At 44.7% G+C, this 24275-nt stretch overlaps 2 protein-coding genes and 1 non-coding gene across 7 annotated transcripts in view; 2 read left to right on the top strand and 1 right to left on the bottom strand.

Annotated features, from left to right (window-relative positions):
- SIL1 (SIL1 nucleotide exchange factor) overlaps positions 1–15668 on the bottom strand; it is a 293563-nt gene extending 277895 nt beyond the window's left edge. The window contains exon 1 of one of the 2 annotated variants that reach the window (XM_027096186.1): positions 15648–15668. Coding sequence is in view for 1 of the 2 variants with exons in the window: in XM_027096162.1 (XP_026951963.1) it covers positions 2694–2725 (32 nt within the window). In the remaining variant the exon portion in view is untranslated. Of the gene's footprint in view, positions 1–2693; positions 2729–15647 lie in introns of those variants that run through there. The other variant, XM_027096162.1, reaches the window with a different exon arrangement.
- Positions 15669–15801: 133 nt separating this feature from the next.
- The window catches only part of MATR3 (matrin 3), a 48447-nt gene continuing 39973 nt past the window's right edge, over positions 15802–24275 (top strand). The window contains exons 1-4 of one of the 4 annotated variants that reach the window (XM_027096134.1): positions 15802–15870; positions 17099–17136; positions 18959–19042; positions 19820–19900. The gene's annotated coding sequence lies outside the window, so the exon portion shown is untranslated. The remainder of the gene's footprint in view (positions 15871–17098; positions 17137–18958; positions 19043–19819; positions 19901–24275) is intronic. The other 3 variants (XM_027096094.1, XM_027096108.1, XM_027096155.1) reach the window with 3 other exon arrangements.
- Positions 19553–19752, top strand: LOC113617762 (small nucleolar RNA SNORA74). The gene has a single exon (XR_003431768.1). It is a non-coding gene; the product is annotated as a small nucleolar RNA SNORA74 (small nucleolar RNA).

Below are 24275 nucleotides of genomic sequence, written 5' to 3'. Positions count from 1 at the left end.
TTTTTTTTTCTTTGTATCCCTAGAGCCATAAAAGCAGCACATTGTCCAGACCCAAAGATACTCATTTACTCCCTCTAGACACTGCTATTCCTCAAGACTTTGTTATACTTAGCACCTACTGTGTGCCAAGCACCCTAAATATGTTATCTTATTTAATCCTCGTAATAGCCCTTGAGTTAGGGATTAAATGAGACAATAAGCATTATCTCTCACCTGGACTATGGAAGAGCCTCCTTCTAGAAGAACACTGAGTTCTTCCTCATTTGACACCCATAGTCTATTCACACAGCAGCCATAGATCCTTTTAAAATCATGTCACTCCTCTGCTCAAAACCCTTCAATGGCTCCCCATTTCACTCAGCATAAAGTCCAAAATCCTTACTACAGGATTCTGTAGTTCTGTAGTTCTACAGGGCCCTATATTACCTCCCTAACCCCAGGCCACAAATTTTATGACCTCATGCCCTACCATTCTCCCCCTTCCTCTCTCTGGTAAGCCACACTGGCTTCCTGACAGTCCTCAAACATTGCTGCACACACTCCTGCCTCAGGCCCTTTGCACTGGCTATCCCCTGTGCCTACAAAGCTTTATCCTGAATATGTCCATGGCTTTCTCCCTTGTTTATTTCAAGTCTTTACTCAAGTGTCACTTTATAATGGAAACCTTCCCTGACTCCCCTGTAGTAATTTTAAAATATGCCTACAAATTATCCGATACTATTCCCTTCAAGAAGTAGAACTCGGGCTTCCCTGGTGGCGCAGTGGTTGAGAGTCCGCCTGCCGATGCAGGGGACACGGGTTCGTGCCCTGGTCCAGGAAGATCCCACATGCCGCGGAGCGGCTGGGACCGTAAGCCATGGCCGCTGAGCCTGTGCGTCCGGAGCCTGTGCTCCGCAACGGGAGAGGCCACAGCAGTGAGAGGCATGCATACCGAAGAAAAAAAAAAAAAGAGAGAAGTAGAACTCAATTCTCCTCGCCTTGAATGTTGGTCCAACTTAGTGACTGCTTTCTAAAGAATAGAATATGGCAAAACAGTGTGTGACTGCTAAGACAAAGTCACAAAAGGCATTATGATTACCCTAGTCTGATCAGGAGAAAACACCAGACAAGCCCAAATTGAGGGACATTCCACAAAACACTTCATCAGGACTTTTCAAAATTCTCAAGGTCATGAAAAACAAAGAAAGACTCAGAAACTGTCACTGATCAAAGGAGACTAAGGGAACATGATGACTAAACGCAACGTGTCATCCTGGATTGGATCCTAGAACAGAAAAAGGACGTTGATGGAAAAACTGGTGGAATCTCAATAAAGTCTATAGTGTAGTTAATAGTAGTGTACCAATGTTAATTTCTTAGTTTTGACAAATGCACCATGTTTATGTAAGATATTAATGTTAGAGGAAGCTGGGTAAGTGTATACGGGAACTCTCTGTACTATCCTTGCAACTTTTCTGTAAATCTAAAATTATTGCAGAATAAAAAGTGGCTTCCTCATTGCTCTCTTTCTTGGATCACACACTGCCATGCCATGGGGATACTCAAATAGTGAGAACCACGTGGTGAGCAACTGAGGCCTCCAGTCAAAGCCCTGTGAGCCAACCATCTTGGAAGATCCTTCAGCCCTAGTCAAGGCTTCAGACACTGGGGTCTTGACTGACACCTTGACTGCGCCTTCAAAAGAGACCCTGAGCCAGAAACGCCCAGCTAAGCCACTCCTGACCCTCAGAAACCATGAAAGATAATAAATGTTTGTTGTTGTTTTAAAGCTCTAAGTTTTAGAGCAATTCATTATGCAACAATAGATAACTAATATATGCCCCTATCTAAAATAGTCTGCTTATGGTCACATTCGACCCCCTTTCTTCCCTTAATTTTCTTTATAGCACTTATCACCTGACACAGAACAAGTTTGTTTACTTAACTTGGTCTCTACACCAGAATGTGAGCTACATGGAAGTGGAAACTTTGTTTTATTGATGTCCCCAGCACCTAGAACTGTGCCTGACACACAGCAAATGTTCAATAAAGGATAGTTGTTGTAGTTATTATTATTGGATAATAGAGGGTTCCCTGTCCTCACCTGGAAAAAAAAAACCCTGCCCCTGGGATTTGGGGTGGAAGATGGGGGGCAATGTGGCACTGGGAAATGCGAGCAGAGATGAGTATGAAACCCTGACTTCTGAGTCCAAGTTCCTCATCCACTGAGATCCCTTAGACAAGCTCTTCCTCTCTCTGGGTCTCTATTTCCTCACCTATTAAATTCAAAAGAGGACTTCCCTGGTGGTCCAGTAGTTAAGACTCCGCATTTCCACTGCCGGGGGCACGGGTTCAATCCCTGGTTGAGGTACTAACATCCTGCATGCCTCGCGGTGCAGCCAAAAATATAAAATAAAATTCAAAAGACTGGGATGACCTACAAGTCACCAAGATTTCTTTTAGCTCTAATAGCCAATGATTCTAAGGGCGGGCTGGGAGAAGGAGGCACAAGAGTTCAGTTCTGGAGATGGAGGAAAGGAGAGGGATGAAGAATACGTTTATCTTCCACAGGGACCAGGCAGAACCTGCCTCCCTTTGAGCTGTACCCACTTCCTGGAAACCTTTTTGCATTTGATCATCTACTCCTTTGCCCTGAGGCCCTGCTGCCCCTCTTCCCTCCTCTGCCAATCCTTCCCAGGGGCTGGGTTACCTACCTGTGTCTCCAGGCTCCCATTGCCCTTCGCATAAGCCCTCATAAGGCACTTTCCAGAGTATAGTAATGGGACCTTTGTGTCCTGGAACCTCATCTCCTAATAGAAACAAGTAAGTCCTGGGGAACACTCCCAGGCTTGCAATTCCCTCCCAGAGAACGTGGACCCTAAAGGGAGAAAGGAAAGAGAAAATGGGGGAGGGGCTGGAAGACCAGGTATGTGCTGGGACTCCCCTAAACCCTTCCCCTTTCCCTCTTCTCCAGTCTTAGCCTCACTACCAAGAGAAGCATGCCTACCAGCCTGCCTGCCCCTCACCTAAGTACTCTGTCAAATGCCACTTATTTGAGCCATATTATCTTTCCCTGCTCCTCCCTCCCTTAGTCGCCCATGCCCCTCCCACAACAGACTCACCCTAGGTCCCCTCTTAACATGTGCCCCAGGTCTCTGAAAGCTTCCTGGTATATTGGTATGAAGTCATTTTCTCTCCAGAAGAATAGCTCATGTAAACACTGAAGAACCTGGTATGTTCTGGGAATCAGAGGTAGTAGCGTGTGTTATGTTTAGTCTGTTAGGTGAGGTTAGGAGTAATGGAGATGAGGCAGGACAGATAGGCAGGAACCAGCATTGGTGGAGGATTTTGTCTCATAGGCCATGGAAGCCAATGAAAAATCTGTACAGGTTGGAACTCACTTCCCTTCTACTCGGCCCACCTCACTTACATCCCTTCCTATCTCTTTCTGTACCCCCTTGGCCCCCCACATCCCATTTGGCTCATATCATAATCTCAATAACACCAAAAATTTATTGAGAACCTTCACTGTGTAAGCTTTCTGTTCACATTACCTCATTTCAACCTTTCAGCATCGATGAGGTAGACGTTATTATTGTCCCCACTTCATAGGTGAGGAAAATGGCTCCAGTAAGTGATTTGCCCAAAGTTGCAAATCAAGGAAGAAGCAGAGCCCAATTTATTAAGCATTACACTAATTGGTCCATGCTCTCCGGCCTTTTCCAAATCTCTTCTTTGGGGGAAAAATTAGAGATGTCCATAGGAGGTTTTGAGGTCTGGAGACAGACAGGAAAAGAATCCAGAGACTACAGAATGCTGGAAGAGAGAGTTCCAGGCTCTGATGGGGCCTATCTCACCCAGCTTTGCTACCTGGCTGTGCTTGGCAGGCAGTCTTTTTCTATTTTCCCCACTCCTTGTCTTGGTCCACTTGCTTCCTCCAGTTCCCACATCCTCCTTCACCTCCTTGGATACTGTTTGCCCTTGTCCTTCAGTTTCTGGGTAATACGTTTGTTCTGAAGATGTCTGGATGAACCAGGACCCTCTGGAAGCCTCCAGATAATTCAGGTATCTGGAGAGGATCGCCATACCTCCCCCCTCTTCCCCCAACTCTAACAAAAGGGGTCACCCTGGGCTTCCAAGGCTTTTCAGCAAAGGTTAGCTCCTCTCTATCTCATCTCCTAACACCTACCCCATGCCCTCTCACCAGCTAAAAATACATAACCACACAAGCTTCTCAGCACATGACAAGTTCTTGAAATCTTTGCACAGGCATTTTCTCTCTCAGGAATGCCAACATCCCCTCCACCCCAAGTTTGTTACCAAGAAAACTCCTAATTATCCCCAGTCTTGACTCAAACATGACCTTTATCCCCACTGATATCATCACCATTCAGGCTGTTATTCCTTGCCTGGACTACTCCCTCACTGGTTTCTAGGATGCCACTCTGGCCCTACACTATCCATTTCCCATACTGTACCCAGAGTGATCTTTCTAGAATGTAAACTTAATCTTATCACCTCCTTTCTTAAAACTTTTTAATGGTTTCCCATGCCGTCAAGGTAAAGCCATAATCCTTAACCTGGTGTGGCAGCTCTTTCACCCCACTCCCACCCACTTCTCTAGATGCGTGTCTTTCAGCTGAGCCTACCACCATACTAGTACTCCAGCCAGATTTCCTGACACTTTTTCTCAGTTCCTTGAAACTTGCCTGTTCTCTCTTGACCCTACACGATGTTTCCTTGGCCTGGAATTCTCTTTTCCTTCTCCTTCCCTAGCTGACTTCCACTAACCCTTCAAGCAGGTCTCGGCCTGAACTCACTTCACCACTGAGCCTTCCAGAACCCCCCAGACTAGGCGAGCTGCCTCTGCTTTCTGCCCCCAGTGTCCATTATTTCCCCTAAGACAGCATTTATCCTGTTACTACCCATTTATTTATTCATATCTCCCAGACCCAACTGCGGGCCTACTTTATCCCCTGCTATAACCCAGAGTCTAGTACTAATGGGCTCTCCATGAACAACTGTTGAAGTGGTGAGTGAACAAAGCCTTCTCTGTCTTAACAGTGCAGACTCAGACAGCCCCTGCAGCTTCAACCACCACCATCCACATAGTTACTATTATGGATTACTGCTTCTCTGGGTGTTCCTCTCTCTTTATGGACTGCAATGGCACCTTTCACGTTAGTACTCCAACACCTAGTACAGAGCATAGCATTCATCCTTCCATCCATCCTCTCATTATTGTTTTTAACAAAATATGTATTATCTACTATGTACTAGACACTATGGATGCAGCAGTGAACAAGATAGACAGTCCCTGCTGTCAAGTTCACAATCTAGTGGCATATATGGGTAACTAGTGAACAGGAGGTTGAGTGGATCTCAGTCTTATTGGGAAGCCCCTGAGGGCTTTCCTCTCCATAGCTACAAAGCAAGGAGCACAGGCTCTGAGGGGGGGAGATATATTCTCTTGGTGACCTCTGGACCTCCCTTTTTACAGGTTTTCTTGGGACCAGCCATCAAACAGCAGCAGCAGCAGCAGGGAGGAAGGGAATGAGGGAGGGTGGACCGAGTGGAGAAGGTCCAAGCCCCTAAAGACGGGCAATGGTGTTGCAGCCCAGTGCCCACAGGCACTCTGCCAGGGCAGTTTGGTAACTGGCTTTCCTTGCTATCCTGGAGCAGAGAAAGAAAGAGATCCACAAAGGGAAAGACATCAATGGACACAGGTGACAGAGGGAAAAGGAAGAAGAGAAAAAGTGGAACAGAGAGGTGAAGGAAGAGGAGTCAGAAATACAGAGAGAAGGAAGGAGACTGAGGCACAAAAAGAAGGCCTGCGGGACTGAACCCTCCCTGTGTTGCTAGGAGAAAGCTCTGGGGCTTGACTCCTCATTCAGGTCACTAGGGAGAAAAGAGATTCAATACTGAGTCCTTAGGATTCCTCAGATGCTTTCCAGAGCCCTCTGATCCCTCAAATTGTCTTTGGCCCCATCTGGTCATCCCAGGAGGCTTCTGCCAGGGGCCTGTCAGCCCCCCAACCAGGATATACTCTGTGCAGACCCTCACAAGCAAGGGATAGGCGGTGATGGAAAAACACAGTAGCTCTGGGCACAGCAACCTCTGATTTTCATCTTTTTCAGAAAGGATCGTAGAAAAGACCCTACATTCATCATCTGTTTCCTAACTGGGGGCTCCAAGCTCTACTCTCTGAGATACCAGCCTGACCATATCCCAATCTGCAGGCACAGAGCAGAAACTTCCTGAGCTGGGAGCTGGGGAGGCAGGGGTCCCCACCCCAGGAACTAACTCCCAGATGCCAAGCAGGAGTCTGAGTTCTTAATTGTGCTGCTGCTCTTGCCAGCAGTCTGGGATGCTCGCTCCTGAGGCTGCGATGCCATCTGCTGTTCAACTTAGGAAACTGGCTGACTCCGGCTGCATAGCCAAAGCTGAACCTGGCAGGAGTCGGCAGGAGACCTGCCTGGGTCTCAGGTGGCCATGTCTTTGTCTCTGAACAGACCCAATGCTGGGCCTCAGGGACAGAGCAAATACTCTCTTCCCTGTCATCATTCTTTTTAGACCAGGCAGGAAGCCTTCACAAGAAGATCCATGAGAGTGTGGAGGGGTAGGTGGGTTGTCTCTGCCCTTCATAAAAGTCCAGTGTCATCTCAAGTTTAAATTGCCCAGAGAGGTCCTAGCCTGCCTTTGAAGTTTTACTGCTTTCCTCAAAGCATTTTTTTTCTTTGCAGGTTTAACTACGATTATTCCACGTTGCGTTAACTGGGTGAATGAAATAATGAGCCCAGGCCTAGAGGAAGTGGGGCTTTGAAGAAAGAAACATGCTCCTGCAGAATTGAAATAAGACCTTCAGGCCCACAGTGGGTTTCTGAAGCTCCCGCTCTCTGTGTGTCCCTGTTTAGGCCTCAACCCACATGGGGTTGTGAGCTCCAGTGTTTTGGGAGACACATGCTAATATCTGGCACACATTTGTTGAAGTATTGGTTATTTTGAGGACGTTTTCTTCCTTAAACCAGTTATGGTAGCCAGCCTCCATCTCCTGATATTCATATACTTGTAGTCCCCTCCCACATAGCACCAGGGTTTATCTGTGAGACTAGCACAATATAACAGAAGTAAAGGTATGTAACTTCCAAGATTAGATTATAAAAGATACTGTGGCTCCCCCTTGGTTACTTTCTCTCTGGGGGAAGCCAGTTGCTATGTAGTGAACAGCCCTATGGAGAGGCTCATGTGAGGGAACTTAGGCCTTCTGTCAGCAGCCATGTGAGTGAGCTTGGATGCAGATCCTCCAGCCTCAGGCAAGCCTTCAGATGACTGAGGCCCTAGTGGACAGCCTGACTGCAGCCTCACGAGTGACCCTCAGCCAGCTCAGCTGAGCTGTTCCCAGTTCCTAACCCCCAGAAGCTATGTGAGATAAGCTTTTGCTGTTTTAAACTCTTCAAGTTTGGGGGTAATTTGTTATGTAGTAACATAATAGACCTGTCATATGGTATTATTAATATTGTATCATGGCATATCATCTGCATTATATCACTTCATTTCCTTATAAGAGCTGGCATCTGGACCCCAACCCCTCAATCTCTCTAACCTCATCTCCTACCACCCTACCCTCTCCCGAGCTCACCCTCACCCTAGGCTCACTCCTGCCTGAGGCCCTTTGAACTTGCTTTTATCTCTGCTGGAGCACCCTCCTAGGCACCCTAAACCTCTGCATGGTCACCCCCTTATCTCCTTCAGGTCTTTATTCAAACGTAGCCTTTTTCAGTATAGCCTTCCTTGACCCCCCTGCACCCCTTATCTGCAACTCCCACATCTGCCTATCATTTTCTCTATTTTTATTCTTAGCCCTTATGATTATAAGGCATATGTATATATAATGTAACATATATAACAGAATATATTTTACATATTTATCTCATATAACTTCTATCTCCCCCACTAGAATGTAAGCTCCGTGAAGGCAAGAATTTGTGTTTTTGTCTATTTTGGTCACTGCTCTGTCCCCAGCACCTGGAATAGTGAAGTGATAAGCACATCATAATAGATGTGCAATACATATTTAGTTGAATGGGGAAAAAATGAATGTCATAATTCACTACTTATAGTATGTATGTCTTTTAGATCCTATATCGTATATCACATGCCATATTACGATGTCACATATATATTATATTTAAACACAGTACAAGGCAGTGCAGAGAGAGTAGGGCCATAAACAAGAAGACCTACCTAGCTTTGCTTGCTGGTTAGCTATGTTACTATGAGCCAGGCATGCAATCTCTCTGCGCCTCAGTTTTACTCATCTATAAAGTGAGGCTATTATAACTTCCCTGTCCTATCACAGGGTAGTTGTAAAAATCAAATGATGATGAATGTTACAGCATTTTAAAAAAACCTAGCACATGATATGATTGTTTCTGAAATGTGTTCCAAAGACCACCTGTCCCAGGATATGCTCTGTGGAGAAGAAAAAAGATCACGAGGTTTGGGAAAATGGGTTCCAATATTCTAAGCACCCCCTTCCCCATGGACACTCACGATTCATTAGCATATGAAAGGCTCTGAAAATCCTGCCTGAAAGGTCTTCCCCCAAGGTACCTGACTACACTTGCCGAAACCTTGCTCTCTAAATATACGGAGCAGCACCTTTGTTAGCAGCATAATACTGTTACTTTAGAAGAAGGAATTCTCAAGTTTTTGGAACCGAAATCCCAGTGGGGTAGGCGACGAGATCCCACAGCTGATATAGATTGGGAGGAGGGGGTAATGGAGAAAATGAAATGGAGGCGGCACGAGAGAGGAGGGAAGGAAAGCGAGAATAAGGAAAAGAAGGAAGAAGAAAGAAAAATGGTGGTAAAGGAGGAAAGGACAGCTAAAATAATGCCCTTTGAAAAGACATCAGCAGAACAAAGGCAACCTGAAATTTCCTGTGGGTGGGGGCGGGGGAATGAATCCAGGAACTCTGGTGTCGCCTGCCAAGCGGGGCTTATCCCTTTGAGTGCTGCCTCTGCCAATTTCTGCAGTTGGAGCTCAGGCTTCCTTTTCAGTTTCAAAGAATCTCTGATTGAAGAGATCTCTTCTTTATCGGGGGGGTGGAATCAGGTAAACCAAATCAGCAGCTTCTCAATTTAGTGAACTTATTAAGTGCCTGGATGGCAGCTGCCATTTTTCCTTTCCTTGTGAGCAATAAGCCTTCTTGGCAGCATTCATCTCCCCAGAGGATGCCTGGCTTGGAAAAGGAAGAACAGCAATTCCTCCTGAAAAGATTCCCTAGGCTAAATGGGACATGAAGAGATTGGCAGGTTTACCTCCAGGTCGACCTTCCCTAACCCAGTCTAAACAGGTACTCTTAGAAAAAAAAGATTCTGTAGCTCTCTGAGGCATCCACTCATATTTCCAGCCCTCATGGTGAGGAAGTCCTTTGTTATACCTTATTTCAGTCTTTTTGTATAATTTCATTTTTTTACTGCCTTTCCTTTACCCCAGAATAAGGGAGTAATCTGTCATAAATTGCATGTATAGTGCAATTTGTAGTAACCAATTTCTCAGGGCATATGGTTGGTTAACACCAACTGAAGAACTTCATTTCCCATCAAATGAGAGACTGGATTTTTTTTTTTTTTTTTGGTACTTGTGAGATTTAAAGGTGGGATAAGGAGGTAATGGGAACGGAAGCAACGTATGTTGGGCACCTGCCCCGTCCTTTATATATGCTATCTCATTTAATCATCACAACAACCTAAAATGTAGTGATAACAATTCCCATTTTATAGGTGAGGAAACTGAGGTCCAGAGGTCAAACCACTAATATTTAAGTGGTGGAGTCAGAATCACATCCACATCTGACTGTCAAATCCATGTTCTCTCTACCCCAGGGGCTTGTACATAACACACAGAAACCTGTGTGTTCCATTTCCTTGCATTCCTTCTGATATATTTAGTTTCTTCTTTAACCCCACAAACATGCTGGGATTTGGGCTGTTTTCACATGCACATTTACTTCAGGTTAAACTTAGCATCAGAAGGTGCCAGTAACTCCCTCAAGGCTTTCCTGTGACCAAAACCGAACTCAATCTACCTGATGTCCACCTGCCTCATCAGACTGTAATCTCCATAATGGTAAGGACCACGTCTGTCTTATTCACCACTGTATTATCCTAGTGCCCAGCACAGGACCTGGTAGATATTCAATATTTGTTGAATGAATGAATAAATGAATGACAAAGGCAGACAAAAGACTCCATAAAGCAAGAGAAGAGAACTTAAGATGAAGATTAAAAAGGCCAACATTTATTTTAAAGAAGAAGCAAAGAAGAGGAGAGATAGCCAGGAAGAGAATGAGAGACAGCAAGATAAGAAAATTCAGCACAAACAAGCAAGATAAAAATAGCCTCTTGCCACTGTCCTTTTAAAATTACTTTCTATATTTGAGCCCAAGTGACAAGTGAAATCTCCTCTGTAATTTCCCATGTGTTCAGCTTAATGAATTTCCGGCACATGGTTTCAGTACTGGAGGGCCAATTTGGACACTGTGGGGGTGGGGGTGGTATGGAAATAGACTAACTAATTGAGTCTAGAAACCAAATGAAGGGGTGATTGGAAGCATGTGAGGAGGGAGCCAAGTCTTGGAACTTGCTCAACAACAAGAAGGACTGGGAATTAGTCTTGCTCTAGCTGATGTCACCATGATGTTTCCCTACATGCCATAGAGGGAGCCCAGGATCCCAGGATGCTTTGCAACTATTCTTTGTACCACATTGCCTATCTTCTATCTATTTATTTATTTAGGCTGCGTGGGATCTTTGTTGCTGCAGGCAGGCTTTCTCTAGTTGTGGCGAGCGGGGGCTACTCTTCATTGTGGTGCAAGGGCTTCTCATTGCAGTGGCTTCCCTTGTAGCAGAGCACGGGCTCTAGGCACGTGGGCTTCAGTAGTTGTGGCACATGGCCTCAGTAGTTGTGGCTCGCAGGCTCTAGAGTGCAGGCTTCAGTAGTTGTGGCACACGGGCTTAGCTGCTCCACGGCATGTGGGATCTTCCCAGACCAGGGTTCGAACCCACGTCCCCTGCATTGGCAGGTGGATTCTTAACCATGCGCCACCAAGGAAGTCCCCACATTGCCTATCTTCTAAAGAGCTTTATCTGTTTATATAGAGGGTAGCCTATTAGTAACTTAATTTCAACCATTGGAAAAATAAAGAGACTAGCTCTTTCCATATACCTTCTACACAGTAGGTACACTGTAAATCTTAAACCGGAACATTATGAGAGAGTCAAGTTAGGGAGGGGAAGTATGAGAATGCACAGTCTACCCCTCTGCATCTGTTTGTGCTGGCCACCCAAATGCATTAATTTTCTCTGTATACTGAGGAAGGAACTCTGAAAGGCCGCAAGACCCAGAATAAAAAGTCCTTTCTAGACCTTAAAATTGACAATGACCATGAGGCCCACAATTTTAATCAGAATTGCAGATCTTTTAGGTCCCCAGGTATGCTTCTTCTTGTTGTTTTAACACCTTTATTGAGATATAATTCACATACCATACAATTCACCCATTTAAAGTATACGATTCAACGGTTTTTATTATACTCACAGATATGTGCAACCATCACCACAATTTTAGAACTTTTTCATCCCCTCAAAAAGAAACCCCATGGGATGCTGGGCCCCATGCCTTTACACAAACACAGCAGCTCCTCATCCTGCATCTCTGCCTCACCGGCCTTGGGGGGATGGTTCCATCATGGTGTCAATGCAGAAATGAGTACAGAAAGAACTGTTGGCTTTGCAAAATGAGCCACCTCCTGGAATGACTTTAAATGAAAAGAGTGTTCAAAATTCAGTTACACAATGGATTGTAGACATAGAAGCTGCACCAGGTACCTTATATGAAGGGGAAAAATTTCAACGTCTATTTCAGTTTAGTAGTTGATATCCTTTTGACTCTCCTCAGTTATAATTAATTCCCCATGGGACTTCTCTGGTGGTCCAGTGGTTAAGAATCCACCTTCTAATGCAGGGGACGCAGGTTTGATCCCGGTCCAGGAACTAAGATCCCACATGCCAGGGGCAGCTAAGCCTGTGCGCTCTAGAGCCCGCACACCACAACTAGAGAGAAGCCCGCGTGCCGCAAGAAAGATCCCGCATGCTGCAACTAAGACCCAATGCAGCCAAATGAATAAATAAATTTTTTTTTTTTAAAAGAAACCCCATAACCTTTAGCTATCTTACCACCCCCCCTCAACCTAAGCAACCCCTAATTTACTTTCTGTCTTTATAGATTTTCCTGTCCTGGACTTTCATATGAATGGAATTAAGCACTGTGTGGTCTGGCTTCTTTAATTTAACATAATGTTTTCAAGGTTTATTTAGCATGAATCAGTACTTCATTTCTTTTTATGGCCAAATAATATTCCACTGTATAGATATACCACATTTTGTTTATCCATTTGTCAGTTAAAGGACATTTGGGTTGTTTCAAATTTTTGGCTCTAATGAATAATGCTACTACGAACATGTGTGTACAAGTTTTTGTGTAGACATATATTTTCATTTTCTTGGGTATATACCTAGGAGTGGAACTATTGAGCCATAAAGTAATTCTATGTTTAATAATATGAAGAACTGCCAGACTGTTTTCCAAAGCAGTTGCACCATTTTACATTCCCACCAGCAGCGTATGAGGGTTCCAATTTCTCTATATCCTTGACAATCTAACTATGCTTTTGAGAAATAAGGACTTCCCTGGTGGTCCAGTGGCTGAGACTCTGCGCTCCCAATGCAGGCGGCCCAGGTTCGATCCCTGGTCAGGGAACTAGATCCCACATGCCGCAACTAAGAGTTCACATGCTGCAGCTAAAGATCCCACACGCCACAATGAAGAACCTGTGTGCTGCAACTAAGACCCAGTGCAGCCAAATAAATAAACAAAAAAAAATTTAAAAAAAGAAATAAGGACTACTGCAGGGCCCCACTCTAACTTTGGTAGCTATTACAGAGCAGCAGCAAGGAGTACAGGGATGCAGGAGAGATCCCTCTTCTACTCTAAGCCTTTAAGATCAGCCAGAGGGAATACTGCCATCTCTAGTACCCTTCCTGACTCCCCAGGCTACGTTAGCTGCCCCCTGACATATGCCCAAGGATACCTATACTACTTATCTTTCTTCCCCACTAGACTGTAAGCTCTAGGCAGGCAGGAATTTCTATTCCTCTGACTTTATTTTTTAATTTAATTTAATTTTTTATAAATTTATTTATTTTTGGCTGCATTGGGTCTTCGTTGCTGCGTGCAGGCTTTCTCTAGTTGCAGTGAGCGGGGGCTACTCTTCGTTGTGGCGCGCGAGCTTCTCATTGCAGTGCCTTCTCTTGTTGCAGAGCACAGGCTCTAGGCACGTGGGCTTCTGTAGTTGTGACTCGCGGGCTCTAGAGCGCAGGCTCAGTAGTTGTGGTGCACGGGCTTAGTTGCTCCACGGCATGTGGGATCTTCCTGGACCACGGATCAAACCCGTGTCCCCTGCATTGGCAGGCAGATTCTTAACCACTGTGCCACCAGGGAAGTCCTATTCCTCTGACTTTATATGCAGCGCCTGAACAGGGTCTGGTAAATGGTAGATGGTCAGTAAATGTTGATGGGCAGATTAATTGAAGAAATGATTAAATATTTCTGTACTGGTGATTCCTGTCCAGGGAGGAGAGGAAAAGAGCAGTCTCAGGGCCGAAAGACATCAAGTAAGGAAGCAAGAAGGAGAGGATAAATGCAGGAGAAAGGGAAAGGCAGGCAAAAAGCTTGGAAACCTAGTGTCCCTTGGGGCCAGCCTTTCGATTATGAGGTTAAACTCAGAGCTCATGGACCTTCCCTAATCCTTTGCCTTTCATCTCACTGCACCATTTTTTTCTAGAAATTCTCCCTTTTCTTTTTTGTTATTCCTAACAATTCTGTCTTTGCAAGAATAAGAAACAAAAAGGTAAAAAAGTAGTTGATATTATAAATAAAAGACCATATAAGCCAACTCACCAAAATGAATTCAGAATTTAAAAGGATGGAGATTAAGAAGGTTGACTATAAAGGATTTTTTAACTGAGAAATGAAGAAATCATAATCTAGGTTTTCCTCCAAAGGACACTGAATGGCCTATAGCTAAAAAAGGTGACCACATTTTCAATATCACATGAGAACATGGCACATCTCTCAGCCTTACTTATAATGTCTGGCCTTCCCTCCATCCTGCCTTCTCCCTGGACTGATCTGTGAAACCAGTTGTCTCCAGGTCATTTGGTCCCTCTCTCCTCAAAGGCCCTGGTGTCTCCCTATTCTCAATTACTTCCTGTCTTTGCTCTGAAAGCACACACGCACACATTCACACAAACCTCATCCTTCCTTTTCATGAATCCTCAGGGTAGCTCTGCCTTCTCCATTTGGTGTATTTGGAACGAAAGAAAGCAAAATATGAGATGCCAATGCAATTTCTCCTTTAGCAGAGCTCCGCAGGACAATTACCCACCCCATCTGCCCAGTTTTATAGCTCTCATAACCCTCCTTTATGAACACACTGTGGCAGCTGAATGCAGGCATTGATTATGGCAGCAGTCTTCAGCCACTTTCCTATTTAACTGCAAAGCAGAGCTTCTGCCTACCAGCCCAGCACTGATCATGTGACGTTTTTAATCACTGTATTTATGTAAGCCTTTTTCCTACCAGAGCCTGTGTCCAATTCCATCAAAACTGGGGAGAATTTGTGCTTGCCACTTCAGTGGCTCTCTGTCCTTAGGGCCTAAAGTCTTTTCCTGGAATCAATGTAGGACTCTTGGCTTTCTCAGCAGAGGTCGGGAAGGGTGAGGGTGTACAGGAAGCACATTTTTTTTGTTGTTGTTATGAAATACCTGAGGAAATAGATAATAAAACATGTTGGCAGATAAGGGCATTGGCTGACTCCCAGGGGTTCACCTTAGGAAGGTGCCAGGTGAAATAGATCAGCAGAGCCAGTAGGATGCTGGAGCGATAGGAACGAAGTGGCTTTAGAATTTTGAGAATTATGGAATGGATTTCGGAATTACTGCTGCTGGGCCTTGCCCTTCTAGTCCTCAGCTTCACCGAATGTTCAGCAGGAGAGAATCATATTGACTCCAGATAGTGGGGGAAGGTTTAGTGTTCAAAATAAATGCTGGCAACCTGGTGGGCAAAATGTGGCCTCTTTGGCTATTGTGCCACGGTGAAAGGCAAGTCTGGCAGAGAAAGACAGTACTCTTTAGTTGCTGCAGCTCAGCTAAGGATCCCACTACAGGGCCGCAGGGATGGTCCCGCAGGTTAGGCTGGAGTGACTAGCATAATCTAGCCGAAAACCTCCTGGAGAGATCCCAAAGACCAAGGTGACCTGTGTGGGAGGACGATCCGTTAGCCGAGTGACAGAACAGCTGAAGAAAGCCAGAAAGAGGATCTGCGTGGGAGGTGGAAAAAGCGTGGGCTGAGCTTGCGGCAACCGAAAGGCGCCACACGTGTGAGAGGAACCCGCGGCCCTCGGTTTGGGCAGGCTGGAAGCACCGCCCCGCTAGGACACACCAAGTTTTCTCTTAAGCAGCCCCACACCCAGCGCCCTTTCCATGCGTAACTAACTAATGGGATGGGTGTCAGATAATTGTAACGCTTGTTCGGATTCCTACCTTTTCTCTTCTGGGGTCTAGTTCCCGTTAAAGAGTATGCTCACCTCTGCCACAGCTCTCCCATTTTTCTAACTCTTTCCTGGGCGGGGTTTCTGGGCCCCGCCCTCTGAGGGCCCGCCCAGTAGCCGCCCCGGGGCGGGGCTCCCCTCGGCTCCCGGCTGCCCTTTCCCCTGCGGACTCTTCTCGAGGTGCAGTGTCCTCGCAGAGCTCCGGACACGCGCTGGTGAGTAAGGGCAAATAGGGGAGAGGCCTCGGAGGTTTACCAGCCAGGGGCGAGAGGCAGTTGTGCGGAGGCTTCTTCCGAGGCACGGGACGAAATTGGGGTTCGTTCCCTCGTGACCCCAGGTTCGGAGGGCATGTTGAAGAGATGCTGGGGGATCGTACCCCCAGAGTCGCCCCCTGTTGCCTACTATCCCTACTGTCCCTGGAGAGTTCCCTAGAGCCGGTCTCGGAGAGTCTCGGTCCCCAGGCACCAGGGCCAGGGACTTGGGAAGGTTTCTGAGGAACACGTGTTCGGGTGGAGCTCGGTCAGTCCCTTCAACCCGAGCCCCTGAAAGGGGCAGGCTATTTTTGGATTCGTTTTTAGACCTGGACTATAAGCCCCCTCTATTTTCCTTTTCCTCTAAATTGTTTGGAGGCGTTTAGGAGTGAAATTAGAGGATGGCTGGAAAAAAGTATGGTCTTAGATACTCTCACTTTATATATATAAGATAAATTGTAAGGGTGAGTGGGTAGAAATGTTTATTAACATTTTGCAAATATTTCGGTTATTGTTTTCAACCAGTAGTTGGGGTCGTTGGTAGGAATGGCAACCCAACTGCCTCCAGTTTCTTTCACACCGATTACTGCATGCAATCATTTTTTAAGATGCTGTTTTATGGTTCTTCAAGAGGTCACATAATTGAGGCCCTTCTCAGTCTAGTTTTAACTAGCCTCTCCAATTTTCACTGCCCATTGCTCTCCCAGGATAACTTTCCCTTCTACTCACCAGTATTTATCTCCTTGCCTGGAATGTAGCTCCTGACAATAACAAGTGTTACTGAGTTATCAGTCTATAGCAGATATTATCCTATGGGATTAATTTATATTCCATTTAAATCCCCCAACCACCCTGGGTACTATTATCAACACCCCCATTCTACAAATGAGGAGACTGAGGTACAGAGGTTAAGTTACTTGCTCACTGCCACTTGGGTGTTAAGTGACAGAGCCATTAATTTGATACTTGATGAGACCATTAATTTGCTACTGTTGAACTGCTGTGGTATGCAGGTACAAATGACATATGACAATAAAGCTAACCAAGGGAAAGCTATTTGTTTTATTTCCTGCTATTGTTTCTGTGGCTCAGGCCTCACCAAATTACAGAGTTTTGAGGGTAGGGGTCTTGAACTCCACACAAGTGTTCACTAACTGTTGGCTGACTCTAACCTGGAGTGCTTTGATTGCAGAGGGACCAGCTGTGGACTTTGGGAAGATGCACCGCCAGGTGAGTGCAACTCCATTAGCCTACCTTTGGCCCCAGCTGTAGGCAGCTGCCTAGGTTTCCGTGTACCTAGGCAAGTGTTACACTGCTGGGAGAACAGCAGCCAATATAGCTGGTTGGCATTCTGGGCCTGGTTCATTGCCAACTATGTTGTTAACTATACCAGGATGCCAGCATAGTTGCTTTTCCATTAAGGTTAAATCTGCAAGAGCATGCCTTTGCAAGGAGAAACCTAACATGGAGAATGGTTCTGGTCCGACAGGTTTGGCTAGTATGAAGTTCCTTGAATCGTGCCTTGGAAACAGAACAAAGGCAATGGAGGGATATATAAGTATAGAGGAAAAGTTGGGCTTTTATTTTTTGAGTCTACCAAGTGCTCAAAAGGGGCCTTATAGGACTTCCCTGGTGGTCCAGTGGTTAAGACTCTGAGTTTCCGCTGCACGGGTTAGATCCTTGGTCGGGGAAGTTCCACATGCCCCGGCGCCCCCCCCCCCCCCCCACGCAAAACAACTAGTGCGCGAAAACACACAAAAGAGGGCCTTATAGAGGGTGGAAGTCAATGGGATTTTTGCAGATTTCATAGCTCCCACTCCCCCACAGTACAGAGCTAGTCAGGATAAACCCTTTGTAGAAGGATAGCTGTAGTTACCTGTGAGAATGCCATGCCTTACAAGGAAACATAGATATGAATTTGCTTTAAAATTATGGGCTTTTTTTTTTTTTTTTGGCCGCGCTGCACGGTTTGTGGGATCTTAGTTCCCCAACTAGGGTTCAAACCCGGGCCCTCAGCAGTGAAAGTGCAGTCTTAACCACTGGACCGCCAGGGAATTCCCTGGGCATTCTTTAGCTCATTAATAGAATATAAAAATAGCAATTCATTGAGGGTGCTCTAGATACTAGGCCTAGCTACAACGATAATAATTTATGCTTTAGGTTGACAGTATATTTTTGTTGATATCTTACTGATTTTCAGAAGTAAGCGGAGTTGTTGCCTCTTTGGAGCAGGAGATACTGAGTCCCCTTTGTAGTGATATTGTTTTAGAATACTAATTTTCTAAAAACAGATGCTTCTCGGTTCTAGGCAATCACTTATCACTCAGGGTGATGCTGGAGGTTGTCCAATAGGGCTGACTTAGTTGCTGCTTTCTGTGAAAAGTGATATCTTAGTTCTACAGAAGGAACTGGTGAGGATGTTGGGAGGCAGAGGAGTTATTTATCAAAGCTAGTTTTGTTCTATCAATTGGCTTTGCCTTAAAAGGATTCTCTTAGCTAAATGTTGGGTGCGTTGTGTGAATACCTCAAATGTTCATTGTGAATAGTCTGTAATATATCGGTTCTTTTTTTTTAGATGTTGGGGGTAGGAGTTTATTAATTAATTAATTTCTGCTGTGTTGGCGTCTTCGTTTCTGTGTGAGGACTTTCTCTAGTTGTGACAAGCGGGGGCCTCTCACTATCGCGGACTCTCTTGTTGCGGAGCACAGGCTCCAAACGCGCAGGCTCAATAGTTGTGGCTCACGGGCCTGGTTGCTCCGTGGCATGTGGGATCCTCCCAGACCAGGGCTCGACCCCGTGTCCCCTGCATTAGCAGGCAGATTCTCAACCACTGTGCCACCAGGGAAGCCCTATCGGTTCTTAATACAAGTGATATCTAGAGGTCTTTAGTAGTAACAGGCAAGAAAAAAGGTAAGTAATGGGAAATAAAATAATTACTGAGGATATAAAAATTATGGTAAATCATAAACGACAGACAGCATTTTGTTTCTGTCTCTACAAAAAGCAGCCTTAGGAGCTGGGATGTTGAACACTGAAATCTTTTTCTTTTTAGGATGACTTGAAAGTAGGGCATCCTTGGCCCTCCTGAAGAGAGGAAATTAGTGGCAAATGGACAGTCTGTGTATGGAGTTATCAGGTAAATGTCCTTCTTCATTCCAACATTGACTATGTGCCAGGCCTGTTTGTTTGTTGGAGCCCATCAGGAAACAATTGGGAGGCAGAATCAACTGTATTTGCCCCTAACAAATCCTACTCAGGGAAGGGCTGAGTAGGATTTTAGTGATTATGGTCTGGAGGCATGTGGGATCTTTGAGATTATCTGTCATTCCATCTGAGGAAACTGGGGGGCGATTGTAAATTCCGTGAGGGACAAGTTAGTGTATCTTACTTTGTTCACAGCTAGATCCCAAGCACAGTGCCCAGCACATGGCAAGAACTCTTTCAGTGTTGGATAAAATGACTGAAGCCATGGTAAAGGGTTTCCTGTTTCCAATTTTTTAAAGGATTTGACAGCAGGGTCTGCAATCAGTGCTCCCAGGCCTCTGTTTTGCAGTCGATGTTCAATTCATGGGGATACCTATATCCATGTCTTCTACCTGGGGTACTTGGGTATCTGAAACAAATAAGAAAACTGTTTCAGGAATCATCCAGCAGTTGTCAGCTGTCCAGGCTAGTGTGATGCCTCGGATGGTGTTACACTGTTGGAAGAGCAAGTGCTGCCTTTATTGAGGTCTGGCTCTAGTACTGTTTTGGCGCTGTGGCTGAGTACCTTTGGGCAACGTTTTGCACCTCTGAGAGTGGAGTAACTCCTCCTGTGGAGTTGGTCCTAGTCTGGGTGCAAACAGTTTTTTTCTATTAGAAAAGGACCCTGCCTTAAGGATAGCCTGTCATTCCTTTCCTCTTCGAATCCTAGATGCCTTTACCTGAGTGAGAAACCTTCCTCCACTGGGACCTCAGATGTCTGACAGCCCTTTGTAACACCAAGATAAGTAATGTATGCAGTGCTTTTGTCATGTAGTTTCTAGTTAACTCACTTCAGCTCAGATGGGTGGTGTGAAATAATAGAAAAAATATATATACATACATTTTTTTATGCACACACACACATTGATATATATATATATATCTGACCCTGGTTTTTGGTACAGCTCCTAAAACCCTTGTGATTTCCTAAGTGATCAGAGCACTAGGAGCATCTTTTGTTCTAATATTTGGTCTTTGAATGTGGCTCCTGACAATGAGCTCCTAAATCCCTTGGAACTTCCTGGGTGATGTATGTCTTTTGTTCTGGTGGGGCTGGTCACCAGAAAGACCAGGCAATGATTAGAGCTTAGAATTGTCTCTCTCTCACACACACACCCCTCTCAGACACACACTCATTCTCCAGAGTGGGGAGAGGGGTTGGAGATGGAGTTAATGATCATGATGAAGCCTCCATAAAACTTCCAACAGTATGGGGTTCAGAGAACTTAACAGGTTGGTGAACAACACGTTGAGCTGCTGGGAGAGTGGCGTCCCTTCCCACATACCTTGTCCTACACATCTCTTCCATCTGGATGTTCGTTTGTATCCTTTATCGTATCCTTTTATAATAAACAGATAAACAGTAAGCTGTTTTCCTGAGCTCTTTGAGCCACTCTAGCAAAAATTAGTCAAACCCAGGGAGGAGGCTGTGGCAATCTCTGACTTACAGCCTTTCTGTCAGAAGTACAGGTTAACAACCTGGACTTGTGTCTGGCATCTGAAGTGGAGAAGGGGCAGTCTTGTGGGACTGTGCCCTTGGCCTCTGGGATCTGAAGTTATCTCTAGGTGTAGATATTGTCAGAATTGAGTTAAATTGCAGGACACCCAGCTGGTGACAAGATTTTCTTGGTGTGGGAAAAACACCCACACATCTGGTGTCAGAAGTACTGAGAGTGTGATCAGAGTGTGAGACTAAAGGAAAAAGAGGAGTGAGGCTTTCTTTATAGGTGGGAATACTTAAAATTCTAAAACAATTATGGCAGGACTTCCCTAGTGTCGCAGTGGACAAGAATCTGCCTGTCAATGCAGGGACACAGGTTCGAGCCCTGGTCTGGGAAGATCCCACGTGCTGCAACTAAGCCCGTGTGCCACAGCTAATGAGCCTGCGCTCTAGAGCCCACGAGCCACAACTATTGAGCCCCGCGAGCCACAACTATTGAGCCCCACGAGCCACAACTATTGAGCCCCGCGAGCCACAACTATTGAGCCCCACGTGCTACAACTACTGAAGCCCTCGCGCCTAGAGCCCATGCTCCGCAACAAGAGAAGCCACCACGATGAGAAGCCTGTGCCCCACAACGAAAAGTAGCCCCTGCTCACCGCAACTAGAGAAAGCCCGCACGCAGCAACAAAGACCCAACATGGCCAAAAAAAAATAAATTTATTTAAAAGAAAGTTATGGCGAGAACTAGAATTTTAGAGAAGAATGATTACTCTTAAGTCCAAGGCTTGGGACTTACCTGGCGGTCCAGTGGTTAGGACTTCAGGCTTCCACTGCAAGGGGCTTGGGTTCAATCCCTGGTCAGGGAACTAAGATCTTACAAGCCGTGCAGTGTGGCCAAAAAAAAAAAAGTCCAAGACTTAAACTAAGCCCTCATATTCTAGAGCTCTGCTGTACACTACGTGTGGATTTAAATTGACAAATAAAATCCATTTCTCCATATCAGTATTTAGTGACTACCTAGTGGCCAGTTTAGAAGACACTTCCACCAATGCAGGAAGTTTACAGTTGTGTTCTAGAGCAGGAGTTGGCAAACTTGCTGTAAAGGGCCTGATAATATTTTAGGTTTGTGCACCATATAGTATCTGTTGCAACTACTCAACTCTGTAATTGCAGTGTGCAAGCAGCCATAGATAATATGTTAACAAATGAGCATTACTGTGTTTCAATAAAACTTTATTTAGGGGGCTTCCCTTGTGGCACAGTGGTTAAGAATCCACCTGCCAATGCAGGAGACACAGGTTCAAGCCCTGGTCCGCGAAGATCCCACATACCATCGAGCAATTAAGCCCGCGCGCCTAGAGCCTGTGCTCCACAACAAGAGAAGCCACTGCGGTGAGAAGCCCGCGCACCACAATGAAGAGTAGCCCCTGCTCGCTGCAACTAGAGAAAGCCCGCGTGCAGCAATGAAGACCCAACACAGCCAAAAATGATAAATAAATAAAATAAATTTATTTTTTAAAAAAAACTTTATTTAGGGACACTGAAAGTAAAATTTTCAGTGTTGAAAGAAAAAATTCCCCTCAACCATGCTAAGCTATAGAGCCTTTCAAAAACAGATGGCAGGCCAGAATTACCAAACTCTGTTTTAGGGAATGAAATTCAGGCCTTGGGAGTTTACAGCTCATTTGTGACAGATTTAGGGCCAGTACCAACATGTGTCCCTGAAAAATTATGTTATCGATACCTTTGCCTTAGAGCAAGCTTTTACCATATGGTATTAAACTCCTTTTAGAGGACTGAGGTGACTTTAGTAAATTATCCAGTAGTAGGATAGTCCTTATTTCTTGTGTTTGGTGTTTGTTGTATATACTTTTTAAATGGGTTACTTATAATTGTTTTCTCTTTTAATGTACACCTAAAGAAGAGGCCCTAAGAAAGAATAGCAATCTGGTTTCCAGCAGAAGCTGATCAGACTCAACCCTAGGTAGTGAAATAGAAATGGTCCCAAAGGAAAGAGGAAAATTTTATATATCATGAATAGCCGGGGTTTAAAATCTGGGATCTCAAGTTCCTCTGAGCATACAGATTGCTTTCCTGAGCATGGTAAAGCTACCCAGGTGCAGGGAGGGGCCCCCTATGTTGCTACTTGAAAAGGGAAAATTCATTTGGTGTTTGTGCCTGTATTCAATACCCCAGGAGGTTTCAGTGGCTTAATCATGCACATTAAAATAATTTAATGGGATTTCCTACTTGATAAGTTAATTGGTCACTTACTACTCCCTGTTGGCTTGATTTCGTTTTTTTAAGATTTCCTATCGAGTCTAAGATGAAGTTACACATGTCAGAGTAGCTTTTTATCCATTCCTTCTCTTTTGCCATCACCCTTTTCCCATGCTGCAATGAAAACTGAAATTGGACTAGCAGATATTGGTCTGTAAATATCCAAGCTGCCACCTCCTGCCATAGATAGCAGTTAGTAAACACAAGTGCCCCTTTTCATTGCTCTGCTCAAGTTTCATGTCCTGTACTATATTAAGAGGGAAAAATAAAGCAGGATGAGTAGGGGGCCCCAAGTATTGAGTGCTATCCCTGGCGCCTGTCAATTTATTTTCCTTCTTTCAGGGTTGAAAGAAACTTGTCAATGAACATTTACATTGAAATTTTGGATTATATCTCAAATTTTAATCAGGAAAACAAAAACCCCAGAGGAATAAATTCTGCAGGCCCCAAAGGGACATAAAAAGGTGGCTCAGTGCCTAGGAGTTCACACAAAAGAAAACAACCTGGTAAGAGCAACTAATTAAGAACCTAAAACAGTGACAGTGGCTCTTGTGAGTCTTGTTGCTTAATTAGGGCTTTATGAACAGCTCCAGTTAATGGACCTGTCGATATTCTCTTGGAAAACAACTTCACTGAATTAACAAATCAACTGTAATACTTAGAATGTCTGCTTAGCAACACCTTTCTCTTTACTGTTATTTAGGAACACTTTTAATGACCCAACATGCTAGGTCATATATTTGTCAATTTAGGATCCTAAAGCCTGGTTCAAAGGAGCCCCTGTTACTTTAGCTCTCCCTAATCTCCATTATAAGCCCTTTGGGGTGTGAGAACATTTTATACTGTTTTTTAAGGGTGACTTAACTGTTACCTGGGAAAAGGGTAATAAAATGGACCTTGAAATTTATTTCATTTTAGAATAGTTGTAGATATACAGAAAAGTTGTGAAGATGGTACAAAGAATTCACATGTAGCCTGCACCCAGTTTCTCCTAATGTTAACATATTAGTATAGTACATATGTCACAATTAATAGGCTAATATTGGTACATTATTATTGACTAAAGTTCATGCTTTATTCACATTTCTTTAGTTTTCACCTAATGTCCTTTGTCTGTTCCAGGATCCCATTGACGATATTACATTTAGTCATCATGTCTCCTTAGGCTTCTCTTGGCTGTGACAGCTTCTTAGACTTTCCTTGTTTTTGATGACCTCAAGTTTTGAGTAAGGCATTTTGTAGAGTTTCTCAATTAGTTTGAGTTTTTCTCATAATTAGGATTTTCTCGTAATTAGGATTTCAAAATCTTAAGTGATTTTGAAAGGAAGACCACAGTACCATTCTCCTCCCATATCAAGGGTACATACTATCACCATGACTTATTACTATTGATGTTAACCTT

The sequence above is a fragment of the Aethalodelphis obliquidens genome, unplaced genomic scaffold (genome assembly GCF_003676395.1).
Source record: "Aethalodelphis obliquidens isolate GAN/ISIS:26980383/991018 unplaced genomic scaffold, ASM367639v1 scaffold4, whole genome shotgun sequence".
Classification (NCBI taxonomy): domain Eukaryota; kingdom Metazoa; phylum Chordata; class Mammalia; order Artiodactyla; family Delphinidae; genus Aethalodelphis; species Aethalodelphis obliquidens.
The sequence above is the reverse complement of the archived record's forward strand: the minus strand, read 5'-3'. Positions and strand labels throughout refer to the sequence as shown.